The 16,969-nt window shown below is 37.9% G+C and overlaps 1 protein-coding gene across 7 annotated transcripts in view; it reads left to right on the forward strand.

Annotated features, from left to right (window-relative positions):
• The window catches only part of SCEL (sciellin), a 324,048-nt gene that overhangs the window by 242,416 nt on the left and 64,663 nt on the right, over nt 1-16,969 (forward strand). For 6 of the 7 annotated variants that reach the window (XM_059377692.1, XM_059377693.1, XM_059377691.1 and 3 more), the window contains 5 exons: nt 619-687; nt 5,628-5,696; nt 6,490-6,528; nt 8,386-8,466; nt 10,460-10,525. In XM_059377692.1, the coding sequence (XP_059233675.1) occupies nt 619-687; nt 5,628-5,696; nt 6,490-6,528; nt 8,386-8,466; nt 10,460-10,525 (324 nt within the window). The remainder of the gene's footprint in view (nt 1-618; nt 688-5,627; nt 5,697-6,489; nt 6,529-8,385; nt 8,467-10,459; nt 10,526-16,969) is intronic. The other variant, XM_059377696.1, reaches the window with a different exon arrangement.

The raw sequence follows: 16,969 nt of genomic DNA on the forward strand, positions 1-16,969 counted from the left end.
TATTTAGACTGAAGGAGTGTAAATGCTACAAATCACAGTTTTATCTTATATTTGGTAGAGATACTCAGTAAGCATATATAAAGTGCAAAGTTAACATTTTTAGTTGAAGTCTAGACAATGGTCACCTGAGGCTATTGACAGTTTAGGTCACTCCCCGTAGCTAAAGATATGCTGCTATTCTAGACAAAAATACCATCTGCTGCATTTTAAGCACACAAGCTGAAACTCATGGTGTCTAATATATTCTATATTCAGCATTTATTGGCATTAATTCATGTAGGAAATGTACATATTTCTATACCATTCATGGGTTTTAGTTATTTTGCATGCCGTGTTCTCTGTTTTGCCTTTCCTTATCCCTAATTTGAATATGTTACATTGCAGTTAGAAATAATTGGACCCATAGAAGAATTCCTTTATTACCATGGGGAGTTGGGTTTGCCATAATTTATTCTAACCAGGTCAAAACCTTAGAAGATTTAGATAGTCTGAATCTGTCTTTCCTTTGCAACATGTACATCTCCTATTCAAATAGGCCAAAATTTTACCAAAAACATGATAGATTTTATAATTTTTTTGTAATTTATTTGATCTTTCTGTAATTGCTTTTTGCTACAGGAAAGCAAATGAGAGACATGAGCCAAAAGCTACAATTAGTCGGTACAGATCTGATGACACTTTAGACAGGTAAGGTGTTGAACCATGTAAAGCAGAATGCAAAATGTCTATGAAATCCCATTTTTTATCACTCATGAGGTATTTAAATGTTTCTCAAAGTAAGTTTTGAACCATGATATCTTATCCCTAGGACAGAACGGCTATTTGAATTGAATAATCATCTTCAAAATTCACAAAATCTTGACTCGACATGCTATTTTCTTAAAATCCTGCTGACGGTATATTGATAAGAACAATGCTGAAGAAACTGATTTGAGTATAAGCAGGGTGGACACTACAAGGAATCCGTTCAGTTTAAAAGGAGAATTTAGTTATTTTCATGAATATGAGTAATCAGTTCTTGTTCTAACTTTCTATCCCACTGGTAGAAAAACAGCTGTTTCTGTTTTTATAGAGACTATATGTTTTAATAATCAAGTAGCTTTGATCCACTATAGTATAAAGGCTCAGTAGTAAGTGAGACTACTCTTGTGGGTGACACAAGAGTCACCAGATGGTCTATAGAATTATGTTGTGCCTATTGTTAGTTCCTTCCTACACAGAGGAAAAAGGCTCATCTTTATGCAGAAAATTGAGAAACATCTATTCTTTTTTTTTTTTTTTTTTTTTTTTTAAAGTAGGCTCCATACCCAGTGTGGAGCCTGGTGCAGGGCTTGAACTCAACACTGAGATCAAGACCTGAGCCAAAATCTAGAATTAGACACTTAATTGACTGAGCCACCCAGGTTCCCTGAGAAATATCTATTTAGACTGAAGGAGTGTAAATGCTACAAATCACAGTTTTATCTTATATTTGGTAGAGATACTCAGTAAGCATATATAAAGTGCAAAGTTAACATTTTTAGTTGAAGTCTAGACAATGGTCACCTGAGGCTATTGACAGTTTAGGTCACTCCCCGTAGCTAAAGATATGCTGCTATTCTAGACAAAAATACCATCTGCTGCATTTTAAGCACACAAGCTGAAACTCATGGTGTCTAATATATTCTATATTCAGCATTTATTGGCATTAATTCATGTAGGAAATGTACATATTTCTATACCATTCATGGGTTTTCAAGCCAGTCTCCCTTAATAGAGTATAATCCACACCAGAATTCCTAAGGAGTTAACTTCTCTCTTGTAATAGCCTCAAAAAAACCAAACCAAACCAAAACAAACAAACAAACAAAAAAACCCCGAGTTTGTAGAAGTATCTGTACAAGATCTCATCTCTACAGAACTGAGTGGAGAGAGGAGTCAAAATAACTGTCCATTCACGTTGGCCTTGTGGGCTGTCCTGTTGCACCATTAATTGAAGACAGAAACCCTTTTTCTAGGAATGAATCTGAAAGATAATTATGCCTCAAGAAAGGTAAATATGTGGGAGACCGAAGCCTTTGTAGGCTGTGTATCTGAAGGTCTACATTGGGCCAGTCAAGACAGAGCCCTGGAACGTTAACAATGAACTAGACCAGACCTCACAAGCTAACAAGATGAGTCATTCTCAACCTCAAATTAGAATTACTAAGAGAGCTTTAAACTTTGCCGATAACTTGGTCCCACCACCTCTTGCCCTAAAAATTCTAATTTAATTAATCTGAGGTGGACTTGGGCATTTTAAAAGCTTATGAAGTGATTCCATCATGCAGCCGGAATTCAGAACCACCAATCTGGCCCTAATCCTTCATTTTGTACCCTAGAAAATGAGGCCAGAGATGACTTGCTTTATTTACACAGAGGTTTAGTTGTGTGTTTAGTCAGTTCATTTCCAAGGCAGTCCTGAGTCCCAGCAGGATGCTACATCTTTCTAAGGGTGGAAATAGATGTGAGGGAAGGAACTGAGGAATCAGTAAACAAAAGCAAGTCCTATCAGTAGTCAGACTTTTCATAATGCTGGCCACTCCAGATGTGAGATAGGAAATAATTTTAGGAGGAAGATGACCAAATATATTTGGTATACATGTGCATGTATTTAAATAATGCGTTTTTTTAAAATTTTATTTTTAAGTAATCTCTGCCCAATGTGGGGCTTGAACACACAACCCCGAGATCAAGAGTGGCATGCCCCACCATGGTGGCCCATAATAATGCATTTATTTTTAAATGAATTTGAGGAAAGTTCTGACTTTATATCTGGAATTCTCTTTTAAAAAATATATATGTAAGTAAAAGCACAAGATGTTCTAAAGGAATATGAATAAATACTAATATAAGTAGCGTGCAGTAAGGTCCAAATCCTCAAGGTGGTCTAATGACTATTCGGATAACCTAGGTTGTGGTGCCCTCTAGTGTTCCATCATGGAAGTGTAACTTTTCCTTTGGTACTTTTGATCACACTGCTAAATGGCTATATTTGAGTATTTCCTGTCTTCAAGATTGACACTTACCAAAACAACCTATTTCATATCAAAAGTTGGCAGAAACTTAACTTTCAAGAGAAATACAAAAAATCTCCCTAAGTAATAAGAAATTGACGTATGTATTGGAATGGTGTGTTAGAGCTCTCTCCATTGTTACTCATAGACTGATCCCCCTAGTGGCATAGAAGAGATAGTGCAGGTGAAGAATAGCTCAGGAAGACATTTTGACCTAATAATCACACTACAGAATCAGATGTATGACACTGGGCCCTCCTAGAAAGACTTTTATTCCAGAGATACCCTACTTCTTAGTTGGGTGGTCAAGAGAAAGTCATTCACCTTCTCCGAGACTCCATTTTTTCATCTAAAAATGAAAATAATTACACCTCCCTTGTAAGGATATTTTAAAGAATAGAAGAAAATATATACAAGAAACAGCAAAGAGTAGGTGGCTGTTTTTATTATTATATCCAGTATTGCCCACATAGGCCTACACTGTAGAATTTTTATTAACTTTGTTTAACTTTAACATCAGAACTTGCCTTGATATATACCTTGAGAATGTTTGATATTAAGGTTTTGTTTGTTTTAGACAGATTGTTGTTTTCAGTGAACCAGAGTAGCAATTTTCTAAGATTATTTTTAACTCATGTTAGGGCCTCATAGACAGCTATAAAGTATGAGTAGAGTTTCCAAGGAACATTTAAGATTTAAGATTTAAGGTCATCTGACCTCTTAAAGTACTCATGGTGGTTTACTGCAGAGCCCTTTAAATATAACCATCCCAGAGGCTCAGTAGCAGCTAGTGCCAGGGATACAGTTACAGTCCTTGGCCTGATGATCACTTTGGACATGAATTTTTTATGCATGAATTCCAGGAGCATGTACAAGTTAATGCCTGGATTTTGAATGGTTCGTTGAGAATATGGAGTTCTGGAAGATTTCAATCTCCCTTCCTTTTTGCATTTAAGAGTTCATCAGTTTGTGGCATTATGTTCTATAAACAAAAATTTGTTTGGAGTTGATGCATAACATTTTAATGTATTATAGTTATTTATCCAATATTTTGGAAAAGTTAGTTCGCATCTTTCTAGGAATAGTTTATGTAAAATTGACAGTTTAGAGAAAGTGATAGTAGACACATAGTATTGGATCAACAGAAAAGTTTTGCTGACATTTTGTTTTCCTGAGCCTAATTTTGCTACATCCTAGTGTTGTGCAAGTCAGCAGAATGCTCCAGGGAATAGTCCTATGACTTAAGAAGAACCTTCCTATCTGATATGAGGGAAGGAAGGGAAGGAGGCTCTGCAGTCATGAGAGCCCACCATTGGCATGAAGACCACAGGATTCCTAATTTATCTTTTCCGACACAAGGCACAAATCACCTTTTCCAGATATGACCTCCTTGTGGAGACCTGAGATCTGAGGGATTAAAACCTCTGATGGCCATTAGAGGCTATTAACTAAATGTGTTAGTCAAAGTAAACGAATTCACCAGGGTAGAGTAACTCTTTGAACAAGTTCCTTCTCTTGCCCCCAAATCTCTTGTGGTTTAGCACAATAGAAGATTACTGTTCACTCTCTTGAGGGTCCAGTGTGGTAGGCTGGAAGATGGGGGATGTCTCAGCTCCCTGAAGTGACTCAGGGATCTAAGTTCACGTTTTGATGCAGCCATCTTCAGCCCAGGTACAACAAAACCATAGTAGGAACAGGAAGAAAGAAGAAGGAGATTACACAAGAGGTTTTATGATGGGTGTGGAAGTAGCAAACAACATTTCTGCCCACATTCTTTAGTCTAGAATTTAACCACATGGTCCCAAGTTAATTGCAATGAAGAATGGGAAATGTGGTCTTCCTGTGTGCGCAGAAGGAAAAGAAAATTAGTTTGGCAGAGATATAGCATTGCCTATGCCACAAAATATCTAAAAACAAACAAACAAACAAACAAACAAAAAACTTGTCTTTCATTGATACCTTTTCCAGACTTGGGAAGTACCATCATTGACTGGATATACAGTTGACAATACAGGGTTTAGGGGTGCTGACCCCTATGCAATCAAAAATTGATATAATTTATGACTCCCCAAAACTCAACTACTATAACCCACTATTGACTGGAAGCCTTATCAATAACATAAGCAGATGATTAATACATATTTTGTTTAAATGAATTCTTATAATAAAGTAAATGTTATTAAGAAAATCATAAAGAAGAGAAAATTCATTTACAATACCATACTGTATTTGTCGAAAATATCTGCATGTAAGTGAACGCGTGCAGTTCAAATCCATTTGATTCAAGGGTCAACTGTATTATTAAATAGTAATGAAAATAAAATAGTGGGTTAAATGTTCCATGAATCAGAGAGTCTAGTAGAAAGCATAAACCTTAAAAATTCCAAAATGTATCAAAATAGCCTCATAAATAGATTTTGTCTTAAGTAGCTTTTTTTTAAATTGCAAAATATTCTAAAATATAACACCTGAAAACAAATCTCTTTACCAACAAAAGGTTTTATTGTGGAGTAATTCTTTCATGACAGCAGTATGAAAGGACTTTAATGACCTAAATGTTCACCCAAACTTGTGTCTTGTTTCTTTATAAAGGATCTCAGACAGAAATGATGCCACTAAAACATATAAGGCCAATACCTTGGATAACCAACTAACCAATAGGTACCAGTATCTGTTCACTTTGGGAAAGACCCAAGTACAATAATTTTCTAAGCATTACTTATCTACTTATAATTCTTCTGTCCTACTTGATTATCTTTCTGTAAATTATTATCCTCTAGTTTTTAAACATAAAAATTCTGGAGTATATACCTTTATTCTTCTTCATGGTTAGAGAAATAGAAAATGTTTGTTGCCTTGATTAATTTTTTTTTAAAGATTTTATTCACTTATTTGTCAGAGAGTGCCCAGTCAGGGGGAGCAGCAGGTGGGAAGCAAGTTTCCTGCTGAGGAACTAACCCAATGCAGGACTCTATCCCAGGGCTCTGGGATCATGACCTGAGCTGAAGAAAGACGTTTAACCAACTGAGCCACCCAGGCATCCCTGTTGCCTTGCTTAAATATTGAGAGTTCATTGCTTCAGGTCATCATTCTTACCACTTTCATGTTTCTGTTTTAAATGAACCTGGTGGCAAGAGTATGAAATAATGTAAATGCCAATTTTACATTCTTTTTGCTAAAGAAAATTACTGAACTCAATAAATAGAAACATAGGGCTTAAATGATACTGAATTTTATGAAATAAAATGATTTCCTTTAGAATCTAGTACGAGACAACAAGATCATGAAATCACCTTATCAAACTTATTCAAATAGTGATGCTTTTCTTTCTCTTTCTCTCAAATAATGTCTCCCTTTAAATAGAAACTCTAAATTCATGGACAATTGCAAATTGATGCAAGTATTCATTCTTTGTTGCTGCTCATACTTTTGCCTTTCTTGTCTTTTTCCCCAGAAACATGTCCACGTTTAGGTCACCAGAAGCAGCAAAGATGTATGTATTTTTCTGATGGAAGTTACATTTTAAGAATAAAGTGTATTTCTTTGTATGCATTGAAGACAAACCAGGGTATATGCCCCTCGGGCCAAAGTTTCATTATAAGAAAGCCACATTCCTGTTGCTTAAGCAGAGTTTAGCAGAAATAAGAAAATGGTGCACGAAACTTTAAATATTTACCATCTGGATTTTTTTTTTTTTAAAGATTTTATTTATTTATTTGACAGGCAAAGATCACAAGTAGTCAGAGAGGCAGGCAGAGAGGAGGAAGCAGTCTTCCCACTGAGCAGAGAGCCTGATGCGGGGCTCGATCCAAGGACCCCAGGACCATGACCTGAGCCAAAGGCAGAGGCTTTAACCCACTGAGCCACCCAGGCGCCCCATATCATCTGGATTTTAACAGAAAAAATTTACCAACCTCTGTTTTTTTTATATATATATAATTTTTATTTATTTTTTTAAATAAACATATAATGTATTATTAGTCCCAGGGGTACAGGTCTGTGAATCGCCAGGTTTACATACTTCACAGCACTCACCATAGCACATACCCTCCCCAATGTCCATGACCCCACCCCCCTCTCCCTGCCCGTCTCCCCCATACCAACCTCTGTTTTAACCAAACATCTTACCAAACCATCTTAACCAAACATTCTTTTCTTCTTTTCTTTTTTTTTTTGGTCTTATTTTTTCCCCTTTCCTTTTTATTTATTTTTTCTTTCTCCAAATCTTTATTTAACTTCTAGTTAGTTAGGATACAGTGTAATATTGGTTTCAGGAGTAGAACTTAGTGATTTGTCACTTACATACAACACCCAGTGCTCATTGTAACAAATTCCCTCCTTAATGCTCATCACTCATTTGATCTTTACTATTTTTCTCCCACAGATCTTTATTTTTCCCTGTTCTTATGACCACTGACTTTCTTCCCCTACCTCCCTTGTCTTTCAAACACCCATCACTACAATTCAACTGAGTCATGAAATCATATGTTTGTTAGTAATCGATTTAGGTGAAGTACATTTTCTCAGAAACGTACTACTAGCGATTATAAACAGCCAAATTAGGTGGGTTTTTGAAAACAGAATTGGCTTTTAAATTTTTATTTACAAATAAAGTAATTTTCACCTTGGACCATACCTCTCAGTCATTGAAACAGGTCTAGGTTCCTTCTTTTTTTTTTTTTTTTTTAAAGGCTATGTATATTCATAAATGCTAAATAGAGATGTAAAATGGTGTGATTTTCAGGGGCTCCTGGGTGGTTCAGTGGGTTGAAGCCTCTGCCTTTGGCTTAGGTTGTGATCCCAGGGTCCTGGGATCGAGCCTTGCATCGGGCTCTCTGCTCGGCAGAGAGCCTGCTTCTCTCTCTCTCTCTCTGCCTGCCTCTCTGCCTACTTGTGATCTCTGTCAAATAAATAAATAAAATCTTTAAAAAATAAAATAAAACAAAATAAAATGGTGTGATTTTTAAATGTTGTCTTAAACAATCTAATGCTATTAACTGCAAAAATGATACAGTATAATTCTGCAGGTCACAGTATATACAGGATTTTATTTATATATAATATGAATCCGGAGCATATCAGCATTCATTGGTCTGGATTTCAGACACACAATGTCATATAATGAATGGTTTCATTCAGTTTCTTCAGTCCTGGTTACTTGGATGAAGGCCAGATGATTTATAAAATGGCTAAACTAAGGAAGAACTTGTTTTCTGTTCTTCTTTTGTCCTTTGAAACATTTTACGGTGGGTAAAGAGCAGGTGGGAATATGAGTAGAGGATAAGACCTTTCAAAGGTAGGATGGCATAAAAGAGTTTCAAGAATGTGATTTGTGGTTGTGATTGAACAGGCAACCTAGAGTTTCGTTCAGTGCCAACACTGCCAGCACCCCGGCTCCCACCGCTGTGACAACTCCTGTAAAGAAAAAGAGGTACGACGGGCTGGTTGCATCTGCTTCTTGCTGATGTTCTGTACAGGGTTGTCCTTTATTAATTTCTGAACCAAACCATCCATCAAGATGCCCCGCAGCATTCAGAAGTTGGTCTCTCGTCCCTGTTCCTTCCTCCCTTTCCAGGGATCCAGTTCCACTGGATTCTGCTGTCCTCAAACTTTGTTCCTTTTCTTCCTCTTTTCTGTTTCAAACATGCAGTCTTGGGGCACCTGGGTGGCTCAGTGGGTTAAGCGTCTGACGGTTAATTGTCTGACTCTTAATTTTGGCTCAGGTCATGATCTCAGGGTTGTGAGATCCACCCCAGGGGGACCTCTGTGCTCGCTCATTGTAGAGTCTGCTTATGGATTCTCTCTCCCTCTACCTCTGCCCTCCCCCTGCTCACAAGCTAAATAAAAGAATAAATATGATCTTAAACAAACAAATATGCAGTCTTTTCTCTAGGTCCCTTGAGGCCTTGAATATCTAGGTAATGCTTTTGATGAACAGAGTTTAGCAAAGGATAAACTACTTCAGGTAACACCTTTAGTAGAGTCCTACTGCGGGGAATGCCTTACCCTGAAATAATTACGACTGTGGGATGGCCAAATGTTGCCACACTCCTGAAATCTGTCTGCATCGCTGGGGTCTCCTCTGCTCTGTAGATTAGGTTGGTCCTACTTCCAAGTACAGAGTCAAAGGCCCCATCTTGAGACTTCTATTTATGTAGTAGGCACAGAGAAGCAGCTAGACCTGTGGTGGCAGAATATTCTTCATGAGACAGAATGTGATGTTCAAAGCAATTTTTGCTTGTTGGAGAGAACACAGTGCTAGTGAATCATCATCAGATGGAAAACAAGCATTCACAAACCTCAGTGTTTTAAAAATGTTTTTATTTTCTTTGCCTGTGCCTAGAACTCTGCCTAGTTTGGGTTAGGTGCCAATGTTTGTGGAATGACTGGCTGATTGCCAAAACACTCCTGCAGTCAGAATTCTGGCTGTGTCTGCCAAGTCTCAGGAAATGTGATCACCTTTCTCACTTGGACCCAAATTTCACATCTCCTATCCACTGCAAGAATCTTTCCTCTGACAGATTAGGCATAATTCAGGATCACTGAAGCCAACAATAAGACTCTACTTTTATGATATATATTGGACTAGTTCTTGTGAGTAGCATTGATGACTTACATTGAGTTGAAATCTACTTTGATTTATGCCCATCTCTTCTTAGGCACCTGCAGTGCCTCAGAGAACAGACCTGTTTCAAGAATTTAAAGCCAGCTCTCCTGTCCTTCTTATCCTAGCCTTTCCCTCTCTGGGCTTTCCTCTGATATGTCACTGTCCTCTACATATCTTCATTTTTGGTCCATATCTAAATCTTTCTGATGGAGCCCTAAGCTCTCTCTATCAATTAAAATTAAGTCCCAGTAATGTGAAGACATCTTTCTAATTGGATATATATGTGATTGTATATATGCATATATGTACATACATATGTATACATAATTGAAGTTAGCATTAGTGGGATGTTCACTTGTGTTTTCAATACTCTTACTTTTAGATTTTTTAAAATCACACAGCTTTTTAAAAACTATGTAGAATAGAGCATGACTGGTTTTGATTATAAAATGTTTCAGATATGCAGAAAATAGAAAAAGAGGTATATTGATGATAAATACCCATGAACCCACCAGCTACTTTAAACAAATATTATTTCCCAGATTTTCTTCATATTTCTCTTTGAGGAAATCTCCACATTTTAGTGTCAAGAAAATGGGGGGAAAAGGAGCTTATTTGGGGAGCAGAGAACATAGATTGTGGTATAGTCATTTCCTTTTAAGTTTATGAAATAGTTTTCATTTTATTTCCAAAACCTGTAGAAAAGTCATCTCAGTGCCTCTTGAGTGTCAAATTATTTTCAGCTTTTCCTGGTGGACATGTGGGTGGGATCAAGTCTTCAAGCACCACATTTATAGCTGATGTCATTTCCTAACAGACAGTCCTGGATTCCGCCTCCTCCTCCAGGTTACAGTTCCACCCCAAGCACGGGAACAACCAGAAGGTAAGGGAAAGGTGTCAGATGTCATTGCTTTGTAACTTAATGGTAGAATGCATTGGGTCTTGACTGTGTATAATTGAGAGAACTTTGGAATGAACTGGAAGAGATCTTGTAAATTCTGACCGCTGAACACGACAGTGCTGGGTGGGAGTGAGGTCAGGCTACCAGTGCCTCTGGTAGGAAATCTGACGAGGTGTGAGGAGTCAGTGGATGTATGAGTTTACTAAGAGCTGCCATAACAAAACCTGTAAACTGGGTTGGGGTGGGGGGTACCAAAAGTGTTTCTCACAGTTCCAAAGGCTAGAAGTCCAAGATCCTTGTGTTGGCAGGGTTGGTTCCCTCTGAGGGCTGGTAGGGAGAGTCTGTTTCACACTTTTTGCTGGTTTCTAGTGGTTTCTAGGCACCCCTTTGGCATCCCTCAGTCTGTATAAGCATCATCCAGATCTCTCCCTTCATCTTGGCATGATGTTCTCCCTGAGTGCGTGTCTGGTTCCACATTTGCTCTTCTTAAGAGGACAGCAGTCATATTGGATATGCAGCCTATTCTCCTCTAACATATCTAATTACATCTGTAATGACCCTCTTTCCAAGTAGGGTCGCATCTGAGGCCCTGTGGGTTAGGGCTTCAACATATGAATTTTGGGGGTGCACGGTTCAACCCACAAGTGGCAGAAGAGAGAATGGAATGAAGCAGCAGACAGGGCTCCACTGGCTCCTGGTACACCAACCACTTCCAGGCAGCCATGAACCCAGACAACTAGATGTGAGTTGCAAGCTCTTTGTAAACTTTAAGAGATAAATGGGTGTTTTCTACTTTTATTTTTTTTGTTGTTGAGATCAATAATTATAGCCAAAATAATAGACTACATGGAGGATACTTTGTTCTACAAAATCCATGTTAGGAATGTCAACAAGCATTTGATTTCATACAGGATTATTGAATGCCAGATATTTTTCTAATATCTTGGGATGTATCAGAGAGCAAAACATGGAACCTACCTTCTGATCTTCAGAGAAGCAGACATTTGTGCAGAACTCTTATATTCTATGCCATCTCTAACACACAAAGAAAAATAAGTCTCTGATTTGGTTTTGCTTTAGGGTATCCAACATTGTTTTTATGTCTTCAACCCCCAGAATATATTTAGTGAACATTTCCATGTTCCAGTGGGACTTATTTTCCCAATGCAACCATTGGAAAAAAGAGTTATTAAACAGTATGCTGGTTTAGCATTAGATTGTTTTATTTCCTAAAATTGTCATCTGTTGTGTAGGCTTTTGATGTCTCTTTTATTTCCAAATAATAGATATATTTGGAAACCAGTGTCCTTTATTACAGTTTAGGTTGGTTCTATAAGGATGTCCACATGTTTTCACACATGTTGCACCCATATATATTTATATATATTACATATTAGTTTTACATGTCTAATTATTAAACTTGTTGAACAATCACAACTTAGAATTGTAGCTCCATTCTATTAAAATATTTTCTTTTATTTTTTAATTTTAATTTTTTATTTTTTTAATAAACATATAATATATTTTTAATTTTTTAATAAATAATAAATTATAAAATTTTTATTTTTTTAATAAACATATAATATATTTTTATCCCCAGGGGTACAGGTCTGTGAATCGCCAGGTTTACACACTTCACAGCTCTCACCATAGCACATACCCTCCCCAATGTCCATAACCCCACCCCCCTTCTCTCAACCTCCCTCCCCCCAGCAACCCTCAGTTTGTTTTGTGAGATTAAGAGTCACTTATGGTTTGTCTCCCTTCCAATCCCATCTTGTTTCATTTATTCTTCTCCTACACCCTTAACCCCCCATGTTGCATCTCCACTTCCTCATATCAGGGAGATCCGCTTGACTTATTTTCTTTTTAAAGAAAAAGAAAGTCATCTATAGGTGACTTCCAATTATATGAACTGCCAAGTATGGATTATGTTTCTAGTTTAAAACCTTCTTTCCCCTCGGGCAGTGTTTAGGTATGTATCCATGAGTCACAACTTTCATGGAGACACCTGAGTGGGGAAAATAATAGCTAGGAGTTTTGCTAGTTACTGTTGTTTCCTGAGTATTTTAAGATCCATCCAATTTTGTCTTGATAGATAACTGGTACTTGGGAATATTTATTACTTATTTCTAAAATCTTATGTTCATCTTCTATTTATTTTTTCGATATTAATGTAAATTGTCACTATAATAAGCAACTGGTTGTATAGCTGTGTAAGAATACCGAAGGATTATTCATGAGTTCGTATCTCATGCTTTCAATGCCCATTGAGCTTGTGGATCTCTGTTTGCACAGAACTGGTAGGGCTTGGCTATATGCCCTTACAATTTAAGCATTGCTGGATATAATTTATGTGGAAGATAAAACGAGTCACAGTGCTCCTATTTCTGGTTCCTGGATCAGATCCATAGCACCAAAATTAAAGGAAAGAGAAGATTATTGGAGTAGGTTGATCAGTTTAGATATCCTTTCCTTTTTTAGAGGCACAGATTATTAATACAATAGCTAAACTGAAAGACTCCTCTTTGAGGATCCAAGCTAATGTCATGCCAGGCTTTCAGGGAAAGGAGGGAATAATAACAATATAGCAATGCCTTTGATTTCTAAAGTGCTTTTCTTTGGAAAAGCTCAGAGTACAGCTTCTGTTTCTCACCTTTAATGCCCGTGCATTCCTAGGGCTGAAAAAGAGCCTTTTTAGTGAAAGCTGAAAAAATAGAAGCAATTATTAAATGATAAAAAAGAACCAAAGACTTGAAAAAGAGATCTTTGTCCCCAGACGAACACAAAGAAAATGAAAATAGGTCAAAAAAATGAAAATGGAGGACTATGATTTTTAATATTAGCTAATAGCTCGATGCTAAACCTATTCCCCTCATCCTTCCCTTACACATTGGTTCCCTTCTCTCTTTTCCCATTCTCACATCTCCTGCAGGAGAATCTCCCCTTACTGCTGCACTCTTGCTCTCCTTTCTATTCTTCATTTTGTGAACCTTCATTTCTCCCATCACCGGACCGTTCCCAGAGATTTCATTTTCTCTCACATACCCCTGTCCGTGCTGCACATTTGAAACGACCACCAGACTTCTCCGCCATTGTTGGAGTAAGTCCTTTTCTTCAACTTTTCTCCCCCTTAACCTCTCCATGGCCTTCGACACCATGGAGCATGTCATCCCTCACCGGTTCCTTTCTCATAGAGTATCGAAAAGTCAAACTTGGTTGTTTTGGGGTTGAAGACCTGTGTGGACGTCGTGTTTGGATTAAAATCTGTCACAGGCATGATGTATTCATTACAAAGTGTCTCAAGCTCTTTTACCAGCAGAGGAACCCATGCTATCATAGCTTTATCTATATTTACATGTATATGTATACTTATACCTATGACTACATAGGACTGTGTTTACCTCTATGTGTCTTTCTGTATCTATACCTATAACTATATCTACATCTAATTCTGGGTACAATTAACACAAGACTGGTGAGTTCAACTAGAGATTAAATGAGAATTATAAAATAACCATATATTATAGCTAAATAAAAAAAGCAATTTCTTAAAACAGGTATCCTTTTATGTATGATATACGTTAGTCTTATGATGAGAGGTTGAGATCTGGGTGATCAAACAGAATTTTGGAGTTACGAGTTAAATATCTTTGAAAGCCTCTTGCCTTTTTTTTTTTTTTAAATAAAACAAGGTTAAGGAGAGAAGCTCTGATTCATGATAACAAGACATATAGCATTTAAAGTTTGAAACTTAAATAAAACCTTTTCTTGGTTTCGAAGGCCGCTCCTTGGTCATTGGGATGGAAATATTTTCTGACCTCTTCTTCCTTTTTTTGCTGAGAAGGGAAAAATCTAGCATCATATTTGAATGACCTCCAATGTCAACAAGGTTATTTCTTCTGAAATATTCTTATATATTTTTTATAATTTCTTATAATTTCTTTTCATTTGAATTAAGACTGAATCAAGATTTAACTTTTATAATTGCTGTTCCGTGTTACTGTCGTCAGTCTTTCCTTCTACCTCTGATCAAATCTTTGCTTCACTGGTTTCCCTCCCTTCTATATTCAAGCCCCTTTCACCTTAAAAAATAGCTTCTTAGAAATTGATATCCGAGGGGGGTCTGGGAGGATCTGTTGACGGTGTCAGACTCTTGATTTTGGCTGGGGTCATGATCTCAAGAGTTGTGAGATCCAGCCTTGGGTAGGCTCTGCACTGAGTTTGAAGTCTGCGTAACGTTCTAGCTCTTGCTCTCCCTCTGTCCCCCTCCTCCCCATGCACAAGTTCTCTCTCTCTCTTTCTCTCTCTCTCTCTCAGAAAAGAAAAAAAAAAAGAATAGCCTAAGGGCTCCTGGGTGGCTCAGCTGTTTAAGCATCTGACTCCTGATCCTGAGTTCAAGCCCCACCTTGGGTTACCGGCTGGTCATGGAGCCTACTTAAAAATAATTATAATAATAATAATAGCCGAATTACACAAATCAGTTCAACGGGGCACCTAATCTCTCCACTGCAGCCAAGGTTTTCAGAAAAGTTGATGATACTTGCCATCTTTATTCTCTGGTTCCCACCACCATAAATTTGTAGAAGCAGCTCTCCTCAACGTCACAAATGACCTTGCTGATAAATTCTTGTTGACGTTTCACTCTCTGTGATTACTTGACCCTCAAAGGACATTACTGGCTACTTGTGCCTTTAGGAAATCTCTCTCCTTCTCTTTTGAGAAACCCCCCTACTCCACACCCCAAACGTACTCCTGGGTTTCCTTCCTCTAACCAATCTTTCTCAGTCTCCTTTGCCACCTCGTTATCCTATACCAGCCATTTATTGGTCATGCTCCTGAAGCTTCAAAGTTCCTCCCCTCTTCTCGTTCTGTATTCTGCCCCTCCACAGGTTATCCATGCCCAGGACCTCAATGACCACATGTGTGCTCTTGACTCCACTTATAGCCACTCCACACCTCTTTTCTGAGTGACTTTGGACAGCTAACTATGTGCTCAACATCTTCCCTTACATATCTCAAAAGTCTTGTAAACCTCACATGTTCAGAATGAAATTCCTAATTTTCCATACTAACCTGGTGCTCTATCTCAACTAAGAACACCATCTTTCAGCCCACTGACACTTGAAAACTTTACGTTATTTTTGACACTTTTTTCCCTTAATCACCAATATCCAATCCATTTAGTAAATCCTATCAATTTATCGGCAAGATACCTCTAGAATCCATATGCCTCCATTCATTTCTATTATCATATCTTTTCTGGACTACAGTAGTAACTACCTAGGTGTTCTCCCCTCAGCCATCTGGATACGCACTCCCCTAATCTCTTCTCTACATTAGCTGCCTGAGCGATATTTATAAAAGGATAATTGGAACATATCTTCCCCCTAAATAAAAATGACTTTTCATTTTTCTTAGAATAAAGACCCAAATCTTTAGCACTGACTACTGCCCTTACCTGGCTTCTATCCCTCATAACTCCCTTTTGCTCCCTTTTCTGGTCACATAATCTGTTTTAAATGCACCATATCCCACCTTCTGTAGACTCTTAACATAGAGTTCCTCTCTGCTTAGAATCCTGTCATTTCCCCCATTTGGAGGCACTTACATTCTTGTGGCCATGTTTTCATCTGTCTTCTCTTCGAAATATCACTTCTGCCTGTTCTGTCCTCTCTGCTTCATACTCACTCAGGTATGGAAGACGGCAGCTTCCTCCCTTGATTTGTCCACACACCCCCTGCATAAGATTTCAGTAAGACGTGGGATGGCAAAAGTGCCAGCAATACATTGTAGAAGCCCAGCCCAAACAAGGTCAAATGTCATGTTAGAAATTCCTGTTTGGTAGTTCTTGGTCACACCTGTTACGGGTTATTTCTTCTTGGCTGAGATTTCTCTGCAGGCCTGATCTTGTCGCTCTTTTGCTCAACAGCCCCTCACTCCTTCTCTCCTCCATCTTTCTTTTTCTCTCCCCCTACCCCCCCCTTCCTTCCACCCCTCAAATGTGTATTAATTATTTATGCAGGCAGTTCAGTTCTCTCTTTGCCGTGCCAGGCTCTTCTCAGAGAATCTCATCCCCATAACCAAGCATGATGATATATTCTCTCTTTGGGGAACATTCTATGCTACTTTTAAAAATAAAATTATTTTCTTGTGTCACAATAATATAAACATCCAGTCACCCACATTTAAAACATCAAAACTGTCATTGGCCTATCTCCTTTTTCTTTTTCAATAGTCACTGTAATGAAGGTGAGGGACTTGGGTGCCATTCAATAAAAAGGATATGACCACGGTGGGGGGGTGGGGGTAGTTGCATACTCTGAGCCTTATTTGAATGACACTTTGATAGATTTGTCTGGGGAAGGAGTCACTCCTACATAAGACTTTCCTAAAGCTACTGCACAGGGGCCACCACCCAGAACG

The sequence above is a fragment of the Mustela nigripes genome, chromosome 15 (assembly GCF_022355385.1).
Source record: "Mustela nigripes isolate SB6536 chromosome 15, MUSNIG.SB6536, whole genome shotgun sequence".
NCBI lineage: Eukaryota > Metazoa > Chordata > Mammalia > Carnivora > Mustelidae > Mustela > Mustela nigripes.